General features: G+C 46.2%; 1 protein-coding gene across 2 annotated transcripts; it reads right to left on the reverse strand.

Annotated features, from left to right (window-relative positions):
• Positions 1 to 1,349: 1,349 nt before the first annotated feature.
• On the reverse strand, positions 1,350 to 26,347 carry SMYD1 (SET and MYND domain containing 1). 2 transcript variants are annotated; one of them, XM_063401171.1, is made up of 10 exons: positions 25,963 to 26,347; positions 16,776 to 16,952; positions 15,952 to 16,165; positions 14,513 to 14,643; positions 12,653 to 12,691; positions 9,773 to 9,965; positions 6,214 to 6,306; positions 5,037 to 5,200; positions 3,364 to 3,532; positions 1,350 to 1,962 (listed from the first exon to the last, which is right to left on the reverse strand). In XM_063401171.1, the coding sequence occupies exons 1-10, from the start codon at positions 26,097 to 26,099 to the stop codon at positions 1,804 to 1,806; spliced, it is 1,476 nt and encodes a 491-aa protein (XP_063257241.1). In that variant the 5' UTR covers positions 26,100 to 26,347; the 3' UTR covers positions 1,350 to 1,803. The 2 variants fall into 2 exon arrangements, with proteins under 2 accessions (XP_063257241.1, XP_063257242.1); XM_063401172.1 differs by lacking the exon at positions 12,653 to 12,691.
• Between the last annotated feature and the right edge of the window lie 377 nt (positions 26,348 to 26,724).

The following is a 26,724-nucleotide window of genomic DNA, read 5'->3' on the forward strand; positions in this document are numbered from 1 at the left end:
TGGGTCCTGCACCCATGGCTGATCTAGGCTGGGCAGCACTGGGCAAGAAAAGGGCTCTGTTCCCTTTCCTGACAGACGTGGCCAAAGGGATCAGAGCTACCAGCAGGGCCAAAGAATTTGGGGTGGTTTAGATGGAGTCAAGGAGGTGCCAGTGATCCTGTTTGGAAAGAAACCAGCAAGGGCTACCAGCTGCTCTCTTTATTCTCACACCTCTGCAGTAGGATCCAGCCCTATAGGCTCTGGCCACCCCATCCCCATCTCCTTCCCACCCCATCACAACTGCCTTCAGGTACCCAGTGTGTGTTTTACCTCAGGCTGAACCTGATAAATTGGGTTGAACTGGAATTAAATACTTCTTCCAGGGTGAAATACATGTTTTCTCTCCTGGCAGGAGATGGGCTGGTTGTTCACCAAAATCAAAACTTTGATTGAACACCAAACTCATCTCCTGTACTCTTGCTTGGCACTTCAGGCCAAATGGAGATGTGGTTTTCTGCTGCACACAGCAAAGGAAACTCTTCCCTCTTCTCTGCCTTTTCCAAGGCTGGTGCCAGGACTCCTCTCTGCCCAGGAAAGCTTTTCATATCACAGATCAACATTGATCCTCATGCCAAGAACTGAACCAATTTGGATTGTCACACAGGGCAGCAGAGGGACCTCACAGACAAATGAAAGGGCTTGGCTAAACAGTGCCTAAAAAGCAGATGTTGGTCTTTAGTGAACTCAGATCTGGAGAAACATCAGCAAAATCACTGAGAAATGTCAAAGAGGAAACCCTGGTTTTGTTTTCTTGGTATTGTTCTGAGGAACAGGTAGGGACCTTTTCCTCTCTTGCCTGCCACTGAAAGTCTGCAGGAAATCCATTTTTTTAGCTAGAAATCCAACTGTGGCTATTAGACTTCTCCTTAGTTCTGTTGGCAATCCACTGGCAGCTGGTCTATGGACTTATCCCTTTTTTCCTCAGTGTAAAATTGATTAAACACCTAAGTTAAAAGGGAGGTGTTTTAAGGGATCAGAGCCCCAACTCACCCTAAAGATGAGCAAGGGTGGATTCCCCTCCCTGGAAAGTGCTTGTCCAAATTAGAACAATCCACCCAGCCAGTGCACCAAACTATAGCAAGTGGCTTCTGGCATGGCCCCCTGTCCATCACTGCAGACATTTTTTGATTTGCAACTAAGGAGAATAATTTATCTCAGTTAACTTATCTTGCTGTAGGGATTCCAGTTAGTCTCACTTGCAAATGGCCCACAGTTTGATGTGGCACCTGTGCCAGCTGCAAAATCATTTTACAGCAGTTTTTCATCAGAAAAAATGTCATTTAAAACAGAACACCATCTGTGGGTCTTGTTCAGTTTGCATTCATTGCCCACAGGTGTACATGACACTTCTTGGAATTGGCTTCCCACTTCTATCATCCCATAGACACCACTGGAAAGAAATTATGTCATCCTAAGGAAGTGGTAGAACCCCTTAGAAAAAATCAATCAAAATTTAACAAAGGAATTCAGAATTAGGACACGTGTAGAGAGAAACAGGCTTCCAGTAAAAATGTAAATAATTTTATAACAGGGTTTTTTGCTTTGATTATTTAATGCCTTAATGATAGAAAAAGGGATGTTGTTTCTGCTTTAAGCCCTCAGAAGAGTTTTCAGGATGCTCCCCCAGCAGGTCCACACTGTCAGACTTGTGCCACTGGAAACAATCCTTGTGGATAAATCACATTGCTGTGTCACATTCCCAGCATTTGGAAGTGCCACAGGTGACATCACCCTGCAGGCAGGAATTGGTGTCAAGCTCCAGGTTCATTCCTTTTTGTGGAAGAGGCTTGGTGCATTCTCATTGCTGGGTTCAGGCATGACTTGGATCTTCTGGTTCTTGAGGGCAGCTTCCCTCATCTTGTAGTACATGAACTCGTTCTGCTGGAACATGCGCAGCTCCATCTCCGTCTGGACACGCATGACCTGAGGGAGGCACCAGGTTACAAATCCCGTGACACAGGGACCTCAGAACCATAAATCAAACACTGCCAGCATCAAGCACTGTCCCCAAGGGGTGTCCTAGGCTGTGCAGTGACTGAGGCACCTTGCCCTGGGTGTCAGCAGCACCAAAGCTGGCTGGACACTGAGATTCTGCTCCTTTCTCTCTCTCCTGTGTGCTGAGGAAGGCATCAGCCTTCCCTGCATCCAGCTTTTTCACAGGCTGCTGGGAGGCCTCATGCTCCCAAAATCCATGCAGGACCCAGAGGTGATGCTGTGCAGAGCCAGGAAATGAGTGCACTTCCCATGCACACCCTGGCCTGGCCCTTGGGGTGGCCCATCACCAGCGTGGGGATCACCTCGAGTGGGAGAAGGGTGCTCAGTCCTGCAGTTGGACTCTTTACACCCCAGGATTCAGTCATTCCTAGTGCTGCATTACAGCAGAGGATCAGAAGGGATCCTAGGATATATTTTTACACCCATTTGTGCATTTATTCAACCCTTTCTTCAAGACCACAGAGATAAGCATGTGCCATAAAGCCACTATTTTATTCCTAAAAGGTGAAGGGAAACACAAAAATGGAGATGCTGTGTCTCGTCCTTTGCTACACATATGGAAACAGTCAACAGGTTTTCTTTAGGTAACAGATATTAATTTTTCTGAAGATATAAGATTGCATTAATAAAGCTTATAGCTGTGTTATATGGGGACTAAGACATCAATAAAAGATTTCACGTCCTCTCCTATAATTTTTTGAGGGTAATGAAGGAGAATGCTATAAAGCAGAGGTCACATGAAGTGAATTAGGGGCTAAAGAAATGATAGATCCCCAGCTGCAATTGTAAATAATTGCTCACATCTGAGCAGCTGTAATTCCCTCCACTCTTGACTCTAAGCTAGGAAAAGCACCTATCAGTCACCTGAGGAAAAAATACACTGCTGCTGAGGAGTGGGGAGTGGTAAATAAGGAAGAATGGACACCAATAAAGAAAATCAGGTGGTAAACTGGGCACATCCACCACATGTAATTTGATATACTCCAATTGCAAGGTCGTCCATCTGAGAGCAGTGAAATCAGCCTGTTGGAAGAATGGGTGGCTCTGTCTTTTGGCACAGCAATTTCAAAGCATTTTCAGGGGCTCAGCTGCCATTTCTCATGTATGTTCTGGTGCAGAATAAAAGCTGTTTTTCAGGGATGAAATTTCCAATAAGAAAAGACATGCATTTCCCAGCAGAATGTGACATAATCTAGATAAAACCACAGCACTAGTAGGAAGCAGTCAGCACTTAATACATCTCTCAGCTCTTAGGGGTGGTTGTTGCCACAGCTTGGCTGTAATCTTGCCCAGACAGAGAGCAGAGACAAGACAGGAGATGGCACCTACCTCCAGGTCTTTGGTAATTGGGTGGGAAGGTCCATGGGTTATCAGGAGGATGGCATAGGCTTTACAGATCAAGCCATGGCCAGCTTCAATGAGGCCAGCGTGCCAGTGGGTCACTCCTGCCCGCATCACGGCCATCCCCAGCTGCGCGTTGTTGGGATGGTAAATTTTCCTGGAAAAACGTTGGGTAATTTTAGTTCAGGAGAAATCTGGGTTCCCAAAAGTGTCACTGACACGATATGTTTGCCAAAGAGCAGATAGTTTACTTAGGTGAAGAGCCTGTTGCAGCCAGTGCCCCCAAAATGTGCCCTTCTTAGAAAGGGGCAAGGACATTTTAGTCAAGGACAGAGCTGTACAGGGACATGAGTTGTGAAAGATGGGATGTGAACTGGGAAAGTTCAACACCTGGCTTGGAGAAAGCCAAGCTCTGTCATCTCATGCCAGGACAACACCACACTCTGTCAGAATTTTGTCACAAACAGAACACAGATCTGACCCTGCAGCTCAGCTGGCACCAGCTTAGCTTGACACAGTAGGGCAACAATGCAACAATCACCAGTTTCTAATTCAAAGCAGGAAGAGAAACAGGTGGTTCCAGAGACTCCAGAAATGTTCATCTCACCCTCTGCAGATGCATCCCTTCGTCTGGGAATTGTCAGTGCCTAAAGGGGGAAAAATGAACCTCTCCTCTACATCTGACTTTAAAAGCTGAAGCAGAGTTAGAAGCTGCTTGGACTTAGCTGAAAACCTGCCCTCAAGGGCTTCTTTGGAATTTTGAATTGGCACTTAAAGCAAGAAAGGAAACTACTGAGGTCCTCACAACGGTCTGAAAAACTGAGGAACACAGAGGGGAAGGAATTTTCTTTCAGTCAATTAGCTCAGTGCCAGGGCTGGGATATGAATTTGCTTGTCAGGCATGCAAGGCAGGGAGGTGACTCTATCACCCCTCTGCAAAAGAATGAAATATAACAGGCCTTTTGGGGTAGAACTGAGCAAAAAGACAAGTAATGAGTGTGAGATGCCCTCAGCAGGAGAGTGAATGAGATGATGAATTAGGCTTTTCTCTCTTCTCTATGGTTCCCATTATTTTTCTTTCTTCCTTTTTTTTTTTTTCCTTCTGTTAAATACTCATCAGTCCTGTCATAAAACCTCACTAATAATAAAGCACATAATTTTTATTGTGAGGTTTACCCTGGATCTGTGTGAACTAAACCTGAATTTCTTTATTCTTACTAAGCTTTTACCACAGGACTATATAATTAGGCAAGACAAAATCCATGTACTATTAAAGAGTGAGGGGATATCTTGAGTGACAGCCATTTGACCTCTCCTTCCTGCAGGGTGCAGGGAACACGCCATCTCCTGCAGTCACAGCCCCTTTGTCCTACACCCAGGCTCTGTGTCTTGCTATCAGGGCAGCCCTGAGAGGCTTCTGAGACAAAACAAAAAGGCCAGTGGAAGATTTTCCTAAACCATTTGCCAGTTCCAGTTTAGTGAATCAAGGTTTTTGGGAGCCCTTGTGCATTTAAGAAGGGACCCTCTCTGGTGGTGCAAAAAGGTGAAATATGAATTTCATCCCCATTGCTCTGATGGGAGCAGACTAAGAAAATTATTCCTGTAACACCCTGCTTAACATGGCATGAGCACAGAGAGCTGGCAGAGCAGGGCAGACTCACAGGTAGCCATCCACCATCCTCTTGGCATAGTCAGCTGCTTCCTCAAACATCTGGAGGTAGGAGAGCACCTCGGAGGCAATGCTGAGGATCCTCAGCAGGTAGATGTTGGTGTCCCCCAGCACAGGCTCCTGTTTCTTCAGGCAGTCACGGCACAGCTTCACCACCTGAGTGTGGAGGAAGCAGGGAGGGGAAGGGTGAGTCCAAACACCTTCAGGCCTGAAGCTGCCACACCAAGACCCTGTGGTTTGCACAGTCCATACCAGTCCCAGAGGCCGAGTCAGCCTCTGTGAAGGATGGGAAAGAGAGGATGTGCTTTGATTTGTTGAGAAACATTAGCCTAAGGAAAGGATTGGCACTCACAGCTTTCTCTCCCACAGTTACACTCATAAAACTGGTGAGGAAAAAGCGATGCCTACTGCTTAGGAGAAGAAAGACTCTGGGAGGCTGGGTATATTCAGATACCAAGTTGCCTGTAGGACTCTTATAGCCCAGTGCCATCCACCCAGCCTCCTGAACATACTCAATGCAAGGAATACTCTTAATGACACCTTGGGGCTGGAGACACAGAGCTGCACTGACCTAGCCGTGAATCAGTGTCCAGATTTCTGTTCTAGGGAGCTTCAGCCTTTTCCCAAAGACTGCTAAAACCCAGAGGTTGTTACTTAACCTGGAGTGCTCTCTGAGAAGAACAATTAAATATTTCCTGGGTGAGCAAAAGAGGGAGAAAAAAAGAAATTACTTGAGCTCTCTCACCTGTTGGTCTTGTAGCTTGGGCTCCAAGGTGGGACATGGTTCACCCAAACAGCACACCTATCCTCAGCACCCAACAAATGAGCAACACAAAGCACTGAAGAGATCAACACAAACCCCTTGATGGTCTTGTTCCACTCCCAAACCCAGTGTCTTTTTTGTGAGGCAGAGCTGACTTGCTACTCCTGCCCTGTAACTCATGAGTTTCACCCAGGAGCCCTGGGTTCCACACCTATGTCAGTCAGAGCTGCTGGAAGTCACCTGAATGTCCTTGTGTCATCCCCACAGAAGAAGTTAGTCTGGGATGCCTCAGACGTGGTTGTGCTTTACAGTTGTTTCATAATTAAATCGTGAATGTAGGGGGGCACAAAGCCTCCTTTCCCAGGCAGTGTGTGTGCAGCAAGGGAGCAGAATTACCAGGACTCACCTCGTGGTATTGTCCCTCCATGCGGGCCTTGTTGATCTTCTCCAGAGTGTCCTTGGAGAACTGGATCACCTCCTTCACTGTGTCTGCAGAGGGCTGGGGACAGCAGCAGGAACACCAGTGAGGAAAATGCCATGAGGAAAATGTACTGCCTCACACAGGCCAAAATATATTGGATGAAGGGATGCTTGGTCCAAATCAGCTTAGTGGGATGCTTCCCACACCACCACTCCCCACTGCTGTTTGCCAATACCAGTGAGCCCCTCAGACCTGCCCAAGGCTGAAATGGGCTGCAATGGTCCCAGTTCCAGGTCAAAAGGTGAAGGTCCTGCAGACCTCAGTGAGAGTGTTGCCCATTAGGGTAGAGGCCATGTGGACATGACTAGGTTCCTCAACTCTCCCTGCCACTCTTTCCCTCTGGAAAAGGGACAGAATTCCCCCTGCAACAGAGAGGTCTCATGAGACACCAGAGAGGCTGTGAAAGCCACCAGCTGCTGAGAATCAGGTGCTCTTCATGCAGCTGCTAGAGAGAAATGAGGCTCTTGAATGAGAGATCTGTGGAATAGGAAAGATCCCTGAATTTTACCTACCCTGAGAAATACTGTCGTTAGTTCCAAATACCTAAGATGGCTGAGCTCAAATTTCAGCTGCACCCAGATAGGGAAATGTGTTTTCCAGCACACCTGAAAGAAGTTTGTGTTTCACCATGCATTTAGAGACGTGAAGCACATCTAGGAATACCTGGCAAAACACTGATGAGCTGATAATTAGCTGCCTCCTCTTTCTTCCTTTAATACTGAAATGTAACATGATATCCAGCACAATCATTCATCTTCTGCTTCTCTGAGCCCTTGAAAATTGCATTTTCCAACTATTCTAGCCATCATGACCTTCCTTTCCATAAATGAGGAAATCTGAAATCAGGCCACAGTCACGTGACTGGGAATTTTTGGGAAGAGCCTGGTCTGGAGATAAAGAGCAGAGCCAGCAGCCAGGAAAGACCTCTGGGTGTAGATCAAAAGCAGAGCCCCAACATTGCAATGAAGGATGCAAAGACTGGGAGTCAGGACTGCAGGACTGTCCTGTTGTCTTTTATCCACACCTGGTCAATTAGACTTTTGAGGAATCTGAAATCCATCTAGTTGTGAAGTCCTCTTCAAAGTTTAGTATTGAAGGGAAATGCATAGTTTTCAGATCCATTTACCCTATCCTACATGCTGCATGCACAGATTTACAGATAAATTTGTATTATGATTTATTATTCTATATTCTTATACTGAAGCTGTTGTAGCTAACAGATTTGGGCAGCTGTCTGAGCAGCACACAGGGTGTCCGGGGCACGGAGCACATCCAAAGGCAATGTTAAATCCAGTGCAAATCACACTGCTGTGCTGTCTGAGTCAAGACTCCCAGAATAGGGACCTTAAACAGCATTTCCACAGTGGCTTTGTCTAATAAAAATCCTCCCATGCCTTTACTGGACTTGTAAATGAGTTGCCACTACAAACAATGGGAACTTTGCCACTCTTTGGAAGGGCTGAAGGGCTGGAGGTCGGGGCAGCTGTTGGGGATGGAAGCTGTCCATCTCCCAGGCATTCCTGGTGCTTTTTCCACGCAGCTGTGAGCGCTGCTGCTCCCAGGCAAGCGTGGAAATTCCTCAGGAAATGTGACACACCAACGTGCTCTGTGGGTGAGGTCAGCCTGGATGCTTATTGTCTGTGGATGGGGTGTATTTTTAATAGCTGAAATCATGCACCTTGCATACTCACAGGCTTTTCCTGCACCAGCACTTGGGACTGTGGAGGACATTCCCCCAGAGGTGCATGTTTTCCTGCTGTGTGCTGCACAGCACCTCTAATGCTCACAAAAATATGTGTGCATATCCAGTGGAAGGGTGCCCCTGCTCATGGTGGGGCAGATAGAATGAAATAATTGATAAGGCCCCTTCCAAGGCAAATCATTCTGTGATTCGTGGTCTCACTGTTCAGTCAAGGCTTGATAGCAGGTGTTGAATGAGAGATGAGATGAGATTTCTTTTGTGCTGTCTACTGGAGAATGTGTTCAAAAATACTGCTGCAGAAATCCAGATAAAAATCCTTCTGCATCAGAGAACTGAGCTCTAGGACAGCTTTATAAGTGGAGAAGTACAGTAGTCAGGGTTAGCTGTAAGATGAAGCTTGATAATTTAAATGGGGTTATATAGCAGGGTCTTTTGCACAAGAGGAGAACTTGACCTAGCAAGGAAAGGGTCTCCTCTAGTCCCATTTCCTGTCTCCCATGAGGGAGTTCCCTTTTATTAGCTCAATACTATTTCTCTAAACCTTTCTTAAGGAGAGATTTACTCTGCAATATCCAGCCTTTCCTGGCTGCCATCTCTCTGAAAGTAGAATTACAGGACTGAGCTTGGCTTCCTGGCACCTCCTGAGAGGGAGGTGAGAGTTCTGTGCTCCTTCCCAGGAACTGCATCTCACTGGGCCTCTCCTGGTGGCACCTCTTCTGTGAGGTCAAATTTCCTCTGGGTCAAATCCCAACTTCTCTGTTTTGTTTCCCACCTCCTCCACATCATCCCCTGAGCTGTACAGTCTGATTCATGGTGTGACTGCTCAACAGTGCAGATCAATGACTTTATGATACGCTTATTGCTCTGCCTTGCTTTGCATTCCCTTATACATTTTATAAGGCTTGCAGGAGTAGAAATCCCCAAGTTAACACTGCCAGAGAGCACAAAACCTATGAGCAATTATATCCTTGGGCAGAAGAACTAAAAAGAAACTCTTAGAGCTGCCAGCACACTCATAAACTGGAGCTGCTGGCCAAGCAACACATCCCACTGCCAAACAGCAAGCACAGCCTTAGACCCTCCCACTCGATGACTTGTGAGACCTGCAAGGAAAAGAAGGATTACTTAAAAATGAGCAGTTAAACATGTTAATTCCTCGCAGTCAGTCTGCCCAGAGCAAGCGTGCAAAAGTGTCAAGTGATGGTGCAAACTCCTCGTGACAGGCCTTTGCAAAGAGGGACTGCAAGTTCGGGCTCCCCACATTCCTGGAGCCAGTGTGAGGGTACAAACCACGGAGTTCCAGCAGCACTTCTTAGTCCTGCCACCATGGATCACCTGCAACACACTTCTATTTCTACACTCAGAATGTAGATTCCCTTGCAGTTTCTCAGGAAAAAAAAAAACACCACCACAATCTAAATGCCAGCATTTTTCTCAGCTCTAGACCTAATTTTCCAACATTTTTGTGTTCTGTCTGTTGATGGACTTTTAGGTTAAAAGCAACTTCTGGGGGCTTTTTTCAATTAAAAACTCTAATTACCTTGCCTAATAAGGATTAAGCTGGCCTTGCATGGTAGGCTTGAATTAGTGTTGAGCCCAATCAAGGTTCAGTTCTGTTCTCATGTGTTTACATGGGCATTAGCCATGCCTTTGCCAAAATCTGACTCTGTCCCTATCGAGAGTGTCCCCGTGTTGAGAAACCACAGTCCTAGAGACCCACAGATGCCTTGGTGGAGGAGATGCAGCCACCACTGGGTTTGGACACTGCAGGACAAACCATACCTTGCTTTCCCCTGCCTTCACTGCCAGCATCAGGTCATCCTTGAGCTGTTTCTTGCAGTGCTCGCAGGTGCAGTCGAAGTAATATTGCTTCTTGAGCTGCTTCCGCCGCTCCTCGCTCAGGCTGAGGAAATCCACGTAGGAAACCGTCAGCTCATCCCCTGGAGAAATCTTGCTCAGGGCCCGCAGCTCGATCCTGAGGGCAGAGGAGATGGGCTGTGCATTTGGAGAAGCAGCACAAGCACAAGTGCAGCCACAGAGCCGCCAGGGACAAATCCTGCAGCCTGCCCTGCCTTGCAGAGGTGAGCCCTTGCCCTAAGGCACTGCTCTGAGGCTTCAGGGAGGCAGTGCAGAGGTGAACAGCAGTCTGGTTAACTGAATACAGAGCAAGGACATTGTCACACCAGTTTTTCCTGCCCCTCTGCAAGTCCCTGGCAGGGATATGTAAAGGTCTGAGCCATAAAGAGGTTATGGCTCCATTAATTTATCCATATGGGGGCTGAACCTAGACATCAACTTTTCGCTTGTTGCAGGAGATCTCACCAGAAGAAAAAAACACTGAGCTCAGAAATACACACCAAAATGCTGAGTTTGGATTTTGGGTCTTTTTTTAAGTACTGCTTTGCATGCTACCCACACACCCCTGGCTATACTCCCAGATCCTGAGCTCTGCTGCCTTCGGTATCGTTTTCACTTTGAAAAGTTAAGACAAATTCCCTCTGGGTGCTGCATAAGAGATGCCCTCACCCTGTTCATGCATTTCCACATAAAAGCTTAGAAACAATTATCTGGAGAGAGTCTATTTTTAAATAACTCATTTGACCTCTTACCACAATTCAATTGCCAGTCTCTGTTCCTGAAATCCATGGCAAGCCCCTGATGATGGGATTTTGAAAGCCAGACCTTTGTACCTGCCTTTCCCTCATGTCATTCCCTGCAAAAGGTCTTAAATAATGTGGAGATTCAGAATTATTCCCTTGCTGTTTCACTCTACATACTGAATGTCCCAATTACTCTGGGCCATCTGTCAGCTGTAAGGGCTAAACAGGCACAACTGGCAAGAGAATTTGGCCAGAATGGGAAAAAAATCCATCAAATAGTAACTGTCAGGTGGTTTTTTTGTATCCACCTCCTCTCCCAACTCCCGGTGAGCTCAACAGTGTGTTTAATGTACTTGTCTGCCCTGAGATGGACCTGGGAGGGACCTGCTGGCTCCCAGCTGAACACGAGGTGCTCTAGGAGGAACCCAACAAAAGCCTCACCAAAGGCAGAGGAGGCAGGGGACTCACAGGTATCACCAGGTGCTTTAACAGTAAGCCTTGTGAGGAGGACATGACTTATTCTGTGTGATCATGGTTTTGCAAAGGGATTGTAATTCTCCCCTAATTCCCTTTTAATTCCCTTGGAATTCCTGTTACAAGCTCTCAGTACCAAGGGCATAGCTCTAAGTCTTCCAGCTCTGCTAAAGCTGCTGTCAAAATTCTTCTCTGAGGCTGATCTTGATCTTCTCTGGGTGTTGCCATATCAGCACCATATTTCATACAATATTTGTCACCAAACATGCCATTGTCACAAAGGACAGCTATTAGTTATGTCACAACCACAGGAAAATGCCAGAGAAAGGTGCAACTGGTTACTCCAGGAGGAAGTGCACAAAAGAGAGCAATTCCCATCTGAAAAGTTTACACATATAAACATTCCTGTTCACACTTCACAGGATCCTAGTGAAAGTGAGTCATGCAACCAGAGAAGCAAAATCAAGCTCTGACTTTCATGATGCCTCTGATAGCCCAGGCACCGTAGGGGTATTTTAAGCAGCCATCCCTTGTGTGGAGGGGATTGATAGCCTTTGGGGTAAGCCAGGAAACACATGGCATATTTTAAATACTGTAGTTAAAGAGACACTGTCAGCCAGGAGCACACCACTGAGCTTGTCAAGGGCTCTTTCCCCAGTGTCTGCCACGAGCAGCAGGGACCTTGATAGCTGCATGCACAGGCACAGCAAGTGCCTGATAGCTCCAAACTCAAATTGCCCCAAATAGCAACTCTAATCAGAAGTGAAACTCTTTTTTCCCTTTTTTTATGGCCCTATCTATAACGTACTCAGTAGAATTCAGTGGTGAAGAAGAGCACTTCAAATGTATTCCACATCTTCTTTGAGGAGAATGCATGCCTGCTTGAAATTAAATTTTAAAGATAACAGTGTCCCCTTAAGAACACTGACTATAATATAACAAATGCCATGAGTTAAGCAAAGATATTTTTTTGCACATATTTTTGTGATTTGTTTAGTTTGGATCAGGTAACAGTGGCATCATCAAAAGGTGGAACATTAATCATGGATTATGATAAAAAGGAATTGAAACCTACATTTCATGGTACTGCTACAGTAGGCAACACATTCCTCGGGCACAGTTTGTTGCAGGAGAACCGTGGAGTATTTAGTGTGTCAGTAACACAGTCATTTCTCATCTCCTAATATGCAAGGTTTTATTTTGGGCTGTACAAGATTAGCTAGACCTTGTTCTGACTTTCATGCTCTTGCCATGGTCAGGGGAGGAGAAATGAGAAGTGGAGAGGGGAAATACTGACAGGGAGGAAGCCAAGGGAGAGGGTGGGAAGGCAGAGAGGGAATTCACCCTGGGGAAGACAGTCACAGTATTACCACTATCATTTTAATTTACTACAAAATGCAGATTTAAGTGAGGTTTGGGTTTAGTGGGACTTTACACGGGGGAAGAGGAGAAGTTTAGAAAACAGGAAAAGTGGAATTTGGAGTAAACAGAGGGAGCCCCTTGGGGTCTTTGCATCTTTTCCATTAAATACAGGGCATGAGGGGTACAGGGTAATGGAGGAGAATGATGCTTTCAAAGACCAACCCACCTCATCTGTGTGTGGAACATTGATCTTACAGCCTCATGACTGAAAGACAAAACAAACATCTGCAGTTTACACATGTACAAGTACAACAGCAACAAAAAATGGGTACATGGCATAGCACTGGACATTGTACTGACAGGAGACAAGGGGGTTCCCTGTGCCTGGCTCCTGTGGCACTGCCTGAGAGCTTCCCTTTTGATGTGCAGCTGCCAGCACCAAATTATCAATTGTCCAATTGTCCAGCACTGGGCCGTAGAGGATTTGGTGGAGAACTGCCCTGGCACTGTGATTTTAGGAGTGGTCTAGGTCGGGGAATGTGCAAAACCTGCTCTGACATTTGGCAGGAACAAGGGGACCGGATCTCCTGCACAGAAAGGTCTCCACTGACATCAGCAGTTGTGCTCTCTGGAACACAGCTTGAAATGGAAATCACACTGGGACTGCAGCCACATTTACCTGGCCAATAACCACATGGTTAAGTTTAAAGTCAGTAACTAGATACATGTGGGAGCTTTGACAAGCTGCCAGGCAAATAAATGTCATTCCTCTACTTACCCAGAAAGTCAGGGTTGCTGTTATCACTGCTGGTTACCTCCTCCACTGCTGGGAGCTGGCTGGGGGGGCTCTCCCATCAGCCCACTATGGATCCAATCCAGGGCAACTGGACATCATAGTGGTGATAGATATCATAGGAATAGATACCACAGACTCCAACCTGACTTTGGAGCAGACCCTATTTCCCACCAAGGGTAATCATCCTAATGCAGTTCTGTTTTCTCTTGGCTTGTTTACCAGCTGCTTGGCAAATGCTGGTGTAGTTTTATCAGGAGAAAAACCAGCAGTGATAACTGGAGTGCAGAACCAACGTGTTAGTTATAAAGGAGAGGCTGAGGGGAAGAGGGGTGGTTAAGTTATAGCACTAAAGTTTAGTGAAGACAGGTGGCTGTAAAATAGTAGCAGAAAGATCAGAGAAAATCCTGTGGCTGTGCAGGTTTTGGCAAGCAATTTCCCACAGTTAATGTTTTGCACACACTGCAACTTCCTGAATCAACAGCAGTTTATACCTGTCATGGTTTGGAAACTGGGAAGGGCAGAGCATCCCTCCATCCAGTGGGCTACCTCCACTCCCAGCTCTGGTGAAACATCCCCACATTTCCCACTGGATTTTTATTCCCTCTCACTCATCCTGCAGAGGTTTTCTTACAGGACTTGGGTGGGAATAGGGAATGCCCAGAGACTGAGAGGCTCCTGCACTCTGAGGTGACTCTGCTTGCAGGTGACAATCCCAGCTGTCACTAAACTCCCATTGCTAAAGAGTTAATCCGTGATTAATTGAGATAGTACACTCTCACCAGATGGGGGTGTGTTAGGAAGGGTTATAAACACACTTAGTAATACAGAGCTGATTGCAAGCTTCTGTTAGGAGAAACTCTTGGACTGTGGACTCAGTGTAATCCTTTAATAATTTACTAGGTAGAATTACTCCTTAACTATCTACAAATGATGTTTTAATATAAGGGGTGGGTTAAACAGCTGCTTACTACTTTAGCTACTATTTTGACTCCGGTTACAAACTCATAAGAAACCAGGAAAAAATTCTTTGCTGGCTGCTGGAATTGGGGTCAAACCTTCTGCATTTTTAGTGCATCAGGTGAATTTTTTTTTAAATAACAAGGAGAGAAACCATTTTGCCTTTAGCAAAACAAAATAATGTTTGGACAGGGTTTTTTTTTCTGAGCTAGAGAAGGAAATAAGAATGAATATATTTTCTGGGGCAGGGACCTGACACTGGGGGTGGCAGAGCCTGCTGAGTTGGCTGTTAGGATGCATCCCTCCTGCACCAAAGGTAAGAAATCCACTCACTTGCCATTGTTGAAGACGACAGTGCAGTTGGGCCAGCAGTCGTGGTTGGCCTGGCAGAGGTTGGGGAAGATTCCCACACCAACAGCCTGCAGTCCTCTTTGGTCACTGAGAGTGAAGCCATTGCAGCTGATCTGGTCCCAAAACACAGGCAGGAAGAAGTGTTAAAGGAGAAAAAGCTGAAACACTCCAGTCAGGATAAAACATCAGAAGAGAAGCAATGCAGGACTCATGCAGAGGGATCAGAGCTGAGTAAATGTTAAAGAATATTTGCTGTCAGTGTTCACTTGGGATGCCTAAGATTAACTTGGTTTGGCCATGTGTTGGTTTCCTTATATTTGGTTTCTGAAAATAATTCAGAAAAAGATCACTGGAAAATGATTTTGAGGCAAAGTTCACACTCATGGAAAAAGGCATCAGTTAGAAAATAACCTTGACTGCTGCATTCAGCCTGGTTGTATTTGCTGGGTTGCCCACAAAGCTCATAAAAACCAGCTACTACTCTTTGCTGTGAATTTTCAGAATCACTACTTTTGCATGACATATATTCCAAGAATGAATTATTTCACTTTTCCATATGTTACAGTATTATCACATATGAACAGAAGAGTTTTTAGTCACAAACACAAATAATGGAAATACCTGCAAAGAGAAAATGTGATAGGATAAACCAAAGAACTCAGCTGCTGATTATTTTTCTCTGCTGATAGTTTTATTTCCTTTGTGAACTGATTCTGTAGTTTTTCTGTACTTCCTTGCTTCTCCACAGACAAGCTGTGCTGGTCACTGGCACAGAGGGTCTCCCTGTGTCCAGGGAACTGGATTTTCTTGGTGGTACCAAGGCATGCTGTGTCCCCTCCCTGTACTGGCAGTGGCAAAGGCCAGCTTTGCCACTGGCAGAGGGGTGAGCATTTTGTGTCTCCCCTGTATTGGGAACTGAGGGGATGGTGCAGAGATACCCAGGGCTGGGAGCAGAGCAGCTCAGCCTGAACTGGAATTTCCCTCTCTGCTACACTGAGAACAAAACTTTGTAGTTAACAACTCAGTAATGGATATTGCTAAATATATTTCCATTTTTTTGCTTATTTTATTATATATATTATGTCAATGTAAAAAATCGAATGCACACAATATCAATAGACATGAATGTATCTACTGAACCAGATCTGCTATATTCAAATATATTCTAGGTGTATTTACCAAAAAGATATTTTCTCAGCTCTCCCAGGTGCAGAGAGATGCCCAGTGATGAAAATGCAACACCTATGATTGAGCACATTGTCTGCACGTATGGACAGACAAAATGTTCCAGCCCTTGCCCTTGCCATGCCTCAATTTCCCAGTGTCAGTGCAGAGGAGAAGCAGGGGAATGGGCTGAAGTCAGCCATCCTCTGGGATCTCCTCCCCAAGGCTGGCACTACAAACCCTCCCCTCCCTCGTACCACTCCGAACACGTGGGAGATGAGCTGCATCCCGAACTGCTGGCAGTGGGGCGGCCAGAACTCCAGGAAACTCTCCACGTCAGCTCGCAGCTCCTTCTTCTCCTCCTCGCCAAAGCTGTCCACGTGGTTCTGCAGCTCCTCCACGGACACCAGGCAGCCCTCGGACAGCCCGGTGCCCTCCCTCTCCATCTTCCAGAGGATGCGGGCAGCCAGCCTGGCCAGGAGACAGCGCAGGGGTTACAGCACCAGCAGCACCAGGAGAGAGCAAAGCACCACCAAAATGCATCTCCTGGGGGGAATGGTGGGCAGGCAGCCCGACTGACACGGGCTCAGCATCACATGGGTGATGGGTGGGCACCAGCCCCAGCCTTCTGAAGGAAAGGGAGAGGCAGAGTTTTGTCCCAGCACTTGTGTTCTCATCTGGAGAAGTGCTACAGGCCCCCAGGTCCCCAAGCCCTCCCATTTCCTTGAGGATTCCTCTCATTTTTTTATGGTGGAGCCAGAATGTGAAGAGAAATTAATGTATCCAATAGGCAAACTGGGGAAGAATCCATCTCTTCTTTCACTTTTCCACCTACTCCCCAGGTTCCCACACCTCCTAAACCATTCAGGATGGGTTTGCCTCACCACATTCAGACTTTTTGGGGACCAGCTCCAAAAAAATCCAAACAGGAACAAATCTCTTGCACCACTGATGCTCCTCCACACAATTTCCCCATCTCAGGGATGCTCCTGGCCTATCCTAAACATTCTCCCGCCTCCACCATGCCCAAATCAGGCCACCCAGCTCTGTCCTCTGCCACGTCACAGGAGCCAGCTCTCACCTGATGTTCTCAGTGGGAGCCTTGCCGTGCCTCTTGATGGCAGAGCACTCATTTTTGTGGTTGAGCCAGGCTGCCCTCTGGCAGGTCCTGTCGCAGTAGTAGGCGAACTTGCACTGCCCGCAGCGGTGCAGCCGCTCCTGCCGCTTGAAGCAGGTGTGACAGATGACGTGGGTCAGGCTGCAGGGACAGAAGGACACCCTGGATCAGTCAGGGCCAGCTCTGCCCAGTGAAGACCCCAGCAGGTTTGCACCCCTGTGTAGTCGTGCATTTCTGTACCCAAGCAGGTGTTTCTATATAAGGAAGTTAAACTAGAATTTTCTACAGCCTGCTCGTTGCAATTGGCTCAGTACCAGCACAGACACAGTGATAGGGCTGTGGAAGTGCACCTCAAAGCCCAGTGTCCATCTCATTGGGCAAGGAGCCAAATAAGCCCACCTAGACCATCGAGTATTAAAGAGCCTGCACAGAGGTGCTCGAGGCTTTTTGGGAATGCCTTAGCCAGTGTAACTGTGCATGGAACACGGTGCTCGCCTTATCTCTTTTCATTTTATAATGTTTGTTATTTTTGCTGTAATTAAAACCTTTATTTTACAAAGCATATCCTGAGAAGCTGTCTCGCTATTTTTTAAACCATTTCTCCACTGGCTGGACCCTCAGAAGGTATTGAGATACTCAATACCCCTGGGCTCCCCACAGCCACAAAAATGAGCCCCTCAAGATTTTGGGGAAGGGTGGAGGAACATCCCACCCAGCTCAGTCCTTGCGTTCTTGCCTGGTGGTGTGGCTGTAAGATACGTGGTGATGGAATAACTGGGACCCCTTCAAAAGGGGTATTTCATCTTTGGGGGATTCAAAACAGGATTTCCAACAAGCATCCTAAGATTGTAGGCATGTAGCTATAGCCAAGGCTAGAGGAGGATGCTGGTGAAGAAATCTGACCTCACATCCTCCCTCTGAGTGTCCAGGGTCCCAGACTGAGGAGAAACCTTTCACATTTGCCCCTTCATGTGTCCAGCTTTTGCTCCTAGAACTGAATTCACTGAGCAGGACGGGGAGACACTTTGGTCTCCTGTCCAAAAAAAATGGGGACTTTCCCCTTGCTGCTAGAGAAGGCTTTTCACTGCCTGATTTGGTGTCTCCAGCTGTCTGCTTCTCCAGGCAACCACCCACTTTATCTGGGCCTCCAGCCAGGTTTGACAGCACAGGAGAATTTAAATTCCCATCACTCAGCCACTGCTGGTGCCAGAAGGGAGGTTTTCCTCAGTGCAAAAAGCTCAGGGAGCACAGAGACTTCATGAGGAAAGGAACATTTATAATTATGTACAGTGCAGAGTGGGGAAACTGAGGCACGGGGAAATAAAAAAATTATTGATGATCCTGCAAGGGGGATGTCCACAAGCAGGAATCAGATTCACAGCCCCAGAGAATCCAGCACAAAGATTGTCCTTCGTCTCTACTACACCTATATATAGGTACACACATATTTATATTTATATTTATATTTATATTTATATTTATATTTATTTTTATTTTTATTTTTATTTTTATTTTTATTTTTATTTTTATTTTTATTTTTATTTTTATTTTTATTTTTATTTTTATTTTTATATCACAGCACATTTTAAATGCATTTTCTTTTTTCTGAAAAGATCTGCTGACATCATCTATCCTGTGCCTTGGCTCTTGCAGGATAAAGAGGGGCATGGGTTTGAAAGCAGGATGATCCACATCAGACAAAACCACATGCAAAAATGAGGTTTGGAAAATGAGATGTAGGAAAGTGAGCAGTGCTGGAGGGAGCCCAATGGAAGGCAAGCACCTGGGATGGGAGAGGGGAAATGTGTCTGGGGAGGGGGATGCAGCCAGCTCTGCTGTGTCAAATGGAAGAACTGAGAGCTGGTGAGAAATGTGAGGCTGTGCTCTGTCAGCTGTCAGGTCAGGGGGCACAGAGGTGCAAGAGAGACTGCACTCCTTGTAAGGCAAAGCAGAGCCAGAGAGCTGATAAAACCCTCGTGGTTACATCGTGCCAGGAAGCACAGGGAGATATCTCACATGGGGAATGGGGGTCCCTCCTGCCACCTGGGTGTCTTAAGGACAGTCAGAAAGCAAAAAAAAAGGAAGTTTCCTTGTAGAGAGGAATGACAGGTTGGAAAGGAACATGGTACAGAAAAAATCCAAGTCCTCCAACAGGTGCTTCTCTCCCCTCAGTTTGATCCCTGAGAATAAATAAATACTGAAATGGCAACTTTGCATTTTGCTGTTTATTGCATGAAGTGTCCAAATTTTCCAAAGCAAACCTGGCTGGCAGAACTTACCACCAGCTCTGGAAATCCCTCATTTCTGAGGAGATGCAGAAATGCACCAAAAAAGTTATGCAAGACTTTCTGAGAAAGAAAAGGAACAGCCCTTGTGGTATTGAAACTGCAGAGACAATTACTCACAGGAAATCTGACTGGCAAGTGTAAGAAATACTGCAGCTCTTACATGGGTCCTCTGTGCCCCCAAATGGTTTCAAAGACTGGATTTATTGATACTGTGTGTTATCAGGACTCCAGAGGCCTGGGCTCAACTCTTGGCACAGTAAAAAAATCAGGAGACACAAGTATTTGAGATCTATTCCATAAAACTTCAACTAACATTGCTTAAGCATCTGCAAGCCCCTAAATGCCCCAGGTGTCCCCTGGCAGTTGTGCAAACTCCTGCAGTGTCAGAGAAGCTCAGAGCTGGATGCCACAAAGGGGAATGACAGAGTGGGGCTCTCCCTTGGCTGGGTTCTGCTATCCCCTGTCCTGGAGACACACAGCACCCAGGACACCAAAGGCTTGCACTGGTTCACACTCTCCTCTCTCATCCCCTCTGCTGTGTTAAGGTTCTCCAAGTGGAGCAGCCTCAGATTAAATTTAGGTCTTTCAGCCTGTGGAAACCATTGGTGTATAAAACCTTCTCTGTCTGGACTGGAAAGTGTTTAACACGACCCAAAATGGTTCCAGGTATCCCACATCTTCCCTCTAGGACACAGAGCAGCCCACACCCATGAGGTCAGGACTAAAAGTTCCTGGAGAGGACCCTGGGGAGGAGACTTCTGCTGTGGCACCTACCGAGGAACCCTGGAGGTTTGAACCCTCTGGGTATTGCTGCTCAGCTTCCCTGGCTTCATCACAGGGACAACAGAGCTGCTTTCTGCCCTGTCTGTGCTCACCAAGCTCTGAGCTGATCACATAGTGAGAGCTGGTTCTCACCCTGCCCAAATGCAGGATCTTCTTTGGTACAGTGATGCCTCCAGCCCATCCCAGGCTTGCCAAGTCAGGGATTTAGGACTGACTTAGGGGGCAGATGCCACTGACTGACTCACTGAATGACTTTCTGGGGAGCCTCAGGTTTCCTTGGCCTCCCACCCCAGCATCAACCGAGCTGAGCTCTGCAGGGCTCACGTGCTCTGGTGTTACTCAGGTGAGACACACAGCTCCAACTAATCCTGAATGCAGCTACAGGGGCTAAAACACTGATTCAGCCAACAAATGCAAGAGGTAACACAGCACTGACAACTAAACCATGGCTCCTGCAAGCACAGCTTGCAGTGCAAGCACAAGAAACAACTCCTGTGACTGCTTGGATTGGATTCAGACAGATTAAATCTGTTGGACCTGCCAGGGTTGAGCACTGTCACAGAGGGCTGAACACTGTCACAGGAACTGCACTAACCTCTTCTGAGAGATATGCACAACCCAAACAGCTGCCATCCATCACACAAAACATCTCATTCACTGGCCTGGAAAAGCCAGGTGAGATAGCTTTAGTGCAAAGAACAGAGGAGGATTTCATTGAGTAGCTGATAAACACAGTGAGTAGCTCACAAAGTGTTTAACGTGGGTCCATGCTATTCTGTACATCACATGATACACACAGATAGCCTAAATTACATCTAAATCCTATTTATTATTGCTTGGCAGGGCATCTCTCATCAGTCTGCTACAGAGAGCAGCATAAGGACAGTTTAAGATGTAGGCAAAGTCTCCTTGGTTTTCAAAGCAGAGGCTGTAACACTTCATTAAAGACAACAGCCTAAGAAAATGCACCTGCTAGCTAAAGATGAATTATTAGCATAAAAATGGTTTTGCTCCTTTAAAAAGGAGTTGCAGCTTAGTATTTTCCTCTTTAAAATCTCAGGGATGATATATCCTAGTTTTTCTGATTTGAGAGGATTTATTGTAGACTAATTTTTGACTATTTTATTTTTAGTCTTCAGTGCAAGATTTCCCAGCCTCTTCTTAGAGGTGTGGGTGAGGTTGTCTTTAAAAAGCTAGATTTTCTCCCAGGTTTTAATTAGGCTTTTGAACAAATGACATAGTAATAAAAAATCAATTCCCAGAACATTTTAAAAATGTGAATACAATCACATTAGCTCTCAGTTTTTATCAGTGTCAGCTCAAATAATTTGTTCCCATAATCTTTTCAGTCATGCTGTTATGGAAAATTTTGGATTTCTTATATTTTTAGGTCATCCTAACTACAATAACAGAGTTCCCCACATTTCCTTGGGAAATGTTTTCAGCCTCTTTCACGCATCAAAAAGGCAAAAATTGCATGATCTCATTTTTTTATCAATTTGCAGATCACTCATCAAGCAGATCTTCAGGTGATCTTGGCTTTCCACCAATTGACACTGCTTTCCTGGACTACTGTCCCTCAAATCCTGCTGGTTAAAGAGCAAACCTTCTCTTGACAAAGGCTGACAGAGACATATGAGGCATCCCCTTGCTTATAGGAAATGTAAACTCTTAGAGGCTTGAGAGCCAAGTGATGTGTCAGAGGAGAAGGTCACAGACAGCACACTGAGCCCAGGCACTGGGAATGCCATGATGAAGGTGATGGAGGAAGGGAGACCTGGCATCTTCAAGGAGAAAGCAAAGAGGGAGGAAGATTAGAGAAAGCTTCAGTGAGAGGCTCAGGGCCTTTGCAAATTGAAAAATTACCCCAACAAAAGCAAAGAATCCTTTGGGAAGATGCATTTCCAGCTTTCTGCTTCTACATCAGGGTAAATCAGGCCTGACAGTGGTGTTTTCTGAGTGATATTTCAGCTGATAACAGCAAGGCTGAATCAGAGTTCAGGCTGTGTCTACACTTTATCCTGGAAGTCACAGACCTTTTCCATCAGTATTCACCATTTCTTTAAGCAGCCTGCTCTCCTTCAGGTAGAAGTAACAGGCTTGATACAGGAGTCAAGACTAAGCATACACTGTTTAAGCAACTGAGTGACAGAATCATAAAATCAGAATGGTTTGGCTTGGAAGGGACCTTTAAAGGTCATCTAGTCCTAATCCAGCCCCCCTGCAATGAGCAGAGTTAGCCTAGTGAGTCATACTCTGGCCTTAAAATCTGCCTAGGAGCTGGCTGGTGTTTATAGGAACGTCATTTTTCTTTGAGTTTTACGTACTTCTAGATTAAAAGTCTCTGGCACTATGTAAGAAACTACTGCTCAGATGACCATCACTGGGCTGAGGAGTACAAGCCCTCACTAACCCTGATGACTTTAGGGGCTTCCAGGGTCCCTGTGACCTTCAGGGGCTTCCAGGGTGGGATGCAGCCTGTAGATTTAGACCCCTAGATGTGCTCCTCTGTACCCCCTGTGTCTGAGTAGAGATCCCACCCCTGAACTCAGTGGGGTCTGGAAAGTCCTTCAGCTCAAAGGTGGATGTCTGTGTTCACTGCCCATGTAGACTTCCACTGATTGTATCAGCCATTAGTGTTGGATTCACTTGTCTGGATGCAGAAGTCCAGTGTTAGGCTCTGCAGGGACACCTGATGATAGAGTTTTGTTAAAGAAAACATTTCTCCTTTTTCCTAGCAAAATAAAATCTCCACATCTCCTCAAACTCAGCCTCCTACTGACAGGCAGACATCACTGAAGGGCAGCTGGGTGACAGCCTCAGGTCCAAATTACCTCGACAGCTCCTCACATGTACCTGTGTGTCCAGGTATCTATATCTACACATTTAAACCAGGTTGGAGTCTTACTATGATATCCAGTTGCCCTGGATTGGATCCATAGATCAAAGGGCCTCTCCAACAAGCTCCCAGCAGTGGAGGAGGTAACCTGCAGTGATAACAGCAACCCTGACTTTCTGGGTAAGTGCAGGAATGGCACTGATTTGCCTGGCAGCTTGTCAAAGCTCCCACGTGTAATTTGTTACTGACTTTAAACTTGACCATCTGGTTATTGGCCAGGTCAATTGTGGCTGCAGTCCCAGTCTGGTTTCCATTTCAAGCTGTGTTCCAGACTGCACAAAGGTGATGTATCTCTGCAGAGCTGCTCCTACTAATCTCAAAAAGACCTTTGCTCCTCCTGTGCTGCCATACAGAAGATCTCTGTGTGCCCTCTGCACTACATCTGCCTTCCATGTACCTTTCAACAGCAAAATCAGGGGGAAGATTTCAGGGCCTCAATACCCACACACTGGGAATAAACTTCCTAAAGGGCTGAGTTCTTCAAAGGGCTGCAAAGCAGAGAGCAGCTCTGCACTCCAGTGCATCTGTGTGGTCTTTATGCACAAAGAAAGCTGAGATCTCTGGAAAATCTGGTCATGTATTGGGAAGGGTCTGAGCCAAAAACTCAAACCCAGCAATCATTCATATCTGAGTCCCTTTTCCATAGTACACATGCACAGTGATTTCGGCAAGGCATGGGAGATACTGAGTTGAATTAGGGTGAGGGACTCTGGATTTTGGGTGTCCCTGTGCAGGCTGAGACCCTTTTTTAATAGTGCAGACTCAACAGCAATTTTAGGACCTAAACACCAGTGTTTGTGGGCAAGGAAAAGCAGATTGCTCTTCTCTGGGCTCTTCATCCATGCAGAGGCAACAGCAGTTCTTACAGGGTGAAACCAGCCACCATGGCCAGGTGTGGATTTATTCTTGCTGGAAAAAAGAATATGAGGATGCAGGCAACCCTTCTTTGACAGCAATCAGTTCAATTGAGTTTGATGCAACTGAATACCCTGGGACAGCAATAGAAGGTACCTTTAAAACCAAAGCCCTGAGTGTGTACAAAAGGCATCAGGGTGATTTCCACAAGAAAAAAATGTGTGTTTCCATTGTATCTCTCACACCCAGGCTGTATCCTGCCAAGCTCTAATCAACAAGCATTTAGCCTGTTTCAGAGATTTTGGGACTGCCTTTCACCACTGACCCATATTCAGTGCTTTGAGGTGAAATGTGCCACAGGAGGGTAAGAATCCACTATTATTGCACAACAGTTGCAGAGAAGGGCTGTGTTTACCTTGAATTCTTGCTGCTCAACCTCTGGACCTGTCCTCTGGGAGCTAAACAAGCCCAGCTTGGGGAGGAAGGGCGGGAAGCAGGGAAACCCATCTCTCCCCGTTTGAGGTTTTCTGGTGGAAACCTCAGCCTAAGCCACAGTCTAAGAGCTGATGCAGTGATAGCTCCTGCCCTCTTCTCACATTACACAAGTGACATTTGAAAATGCAGCAAAGTTGCACCTCTTCAACATGGGCAGCCCTGCTCTATTCATGGTGCAACATTTCACATAGAAGAAAAAATATTTTTAACCTACCATCAAAAGTCAAAACATTTTCAGTGGTTTAAAAAAAAAGTATTTTTAATAAGGCATATGAGAGAAATAATTGTACATAGGCACTTCTTAAGCAAATCACCACAAAAATTCAGCTAGTGACATGTGTGAAACTGGAGTACTAACTGAAGAGCTAAAAGGACACATCAAGGAGAAATGATTTTGTCACCAACTCCTGTAATTGAGCTCATGGTTGAGACTTCAATAACTCAACATTTTAAACTGAAAAATGACATTTTTAATGTGAGCTCCTGCAATGACATATTAAAATAAGAACTAAAGGTGTCATTCTTGCTACAGCAAAAATTCATAATCATGTTCACCCACTGACAGTTAAAGGACAAAGAAACAGTGAATGAAAGACACACAAAAAACTTATTTCTTTCTCTGCCCATTTAATATCCAATTCTCTGCTATTGCCAGATCACACAGTGGCACTGATCAGCTTCAGCTATGAGATGATCAGGGTTAATACAGCAGCACGACCTCTGCTTGTGCCCCAGACTTCGTTAGCAGAGCCCATTTAATCAGACAAAACTCAGCTAAACAGAATTGCTCACTGCCCTGTTTGGTGTGCAGGGTATTTACTAAAGTCACTGGCTGTTCAGGGCTAAAAATTCAGTCTCAGGACTCACCATGATGCCTTTGAAGAACACTCACCATTTTCTTAAACTCAGAATTAAACTTTCAGCTGCCATTCAAGTCCTCAGTTAATAAAAAATTGGGCCACATTCTGTTCTCAGTTAGCATGTTATAAGGCTGAAGAAATTTCAGTTGTGTCAGAGGCTTTAATTTAGATTTGGCCCAATAGAAATCAACATAGAAATCCGTTCTTTGCATCTTTTCTCATCCAGGTTATTGAAGTGAAGCTTCCATTGATTCAAAGGGCAGAAGTGGGCACCTACCAGCCACACCAGCAATGCAGGTTGAATAAAAGTTGTGATTAAAACAAGCAGCAGAAAAGAAAAATATCCTTGCACCAGCACTCAGAGTCTGGCTACATCAGTGTGAACATAAATTTAAAACCAGTCTGGTGAAAGAACGAAAGCAGACCTTTGTCTCCAGTTAGCTCAGCCAGCTGTAAATATTGGCTGTCTTTAACAGAAACAGTGTCACTCGCTGATCCCCACCAGCTCCCAGTGCGAGGGCAGCGGGTGATGAAGCTGCAAGTGCAGCTGGGGATGGTACTCGTGAGCAGGGCTCAGTAAAACTCACTTTTATCATGTATTACCCACCAGGGACTTCAGCTAAGTCTGAGATTGCTGCACCTGAATAACTCCTGGCAGCATGGGGCTGGTTTTGGGAGGCTCTGAGTACGTGCAACTTCCACTGCTTTTCTGAAAGGTTACCACACCAAGCACCTTGCAAGGTCACAGCCTGGAAACAAACTGCACCATGCTAAAAGTGACAAAGCTGATCTGAGCCCTCCCAAGGACAAGCTGCAAGCTGTGAACATGTCTTTCCAGAAGTGCTCCTGACTTCCCTCCCATCCCTTCTCTGGTGTCACCCAGACACCTCCGAACTTTCATACAACCAGCCAGATGAAATTTTGCAGTGCAATCACTTTTGCTCTGAGTTTTACGAGCGCTCTTCTCTTACCTGTCAAAGACCACGGCTGCGTAGGCTGGCTCCGCAAAGATGACATCCCCAGGCAAGAACTCCTTCTGGGCTTTCAAACCCCTGCCTTTGCCTTCAGCCGTGAACACTTCCACTGACTCCATTCCTCCTTTGGTCATCCCAGGGACCCCAAGGTTTGGCAGGTGTCTCAGAGCAAGGCAAACCTCCTGTCACTCCTCTCAGCACGGGCATGCTGCGAGGCCACGCTTATCAAAGCAGGGCTGGTCTCCCCCCACCCCTGGCTGCAGGGATTCCCATAGGAGGGCGAGGGTGGGAGCAGGAGAGGCAGGAGATCCTCTGCACAACACCCCCCAGCTGGGCAGGGACGGGGCAGGGCTGGGGTTTCTGCTTCTTTAGGAAAACCCTCTCCAAAAGCGATGCTGGGAAATGTTCCTCCCAGCCACGGGAAGTTGTGTATGTTACAGCTTGGCTGGATTTATACTCTGCCATTGGAGGGAGAATGGATTCTCTTGGCAGGGTATTTTTAGCCACCACATGCTTCTGTCTCTCAGGAAGCAACAGCTGAGACAGTGGGATGGGGAGGGCTGGGGTGCCTATTTCTGACCCCTGCACCGTCATCTGGCTTTTTCTAGAAATCAAACAAAGCTGCTTTATTTTTACCGTCAAAGAGATGGACAGCGTGCTTAGAGGCAAGGATAACAGAGAAACATGTGCCTTGACATTCTCAGCATCCTGTCACCAGCAGGAAAAGAGGAATTCAGTTCCCAAATGCCAGTGGGAGTG

This window comes from Prinia subflava, chromosome 7 (assembly GCF_021018805.1).
Source record: "Prinia subflava isolate CZ2003 ecotype Zambia chromosome 7, Cam_Psub_1.2, whole genome shotgun sequence".
Taxonomy (NCBI): Eukaryota; Metazoa; Chordata; class Aves; order Passeriformes; family Cisticolidae; genus Prinia; species Prinia subflava.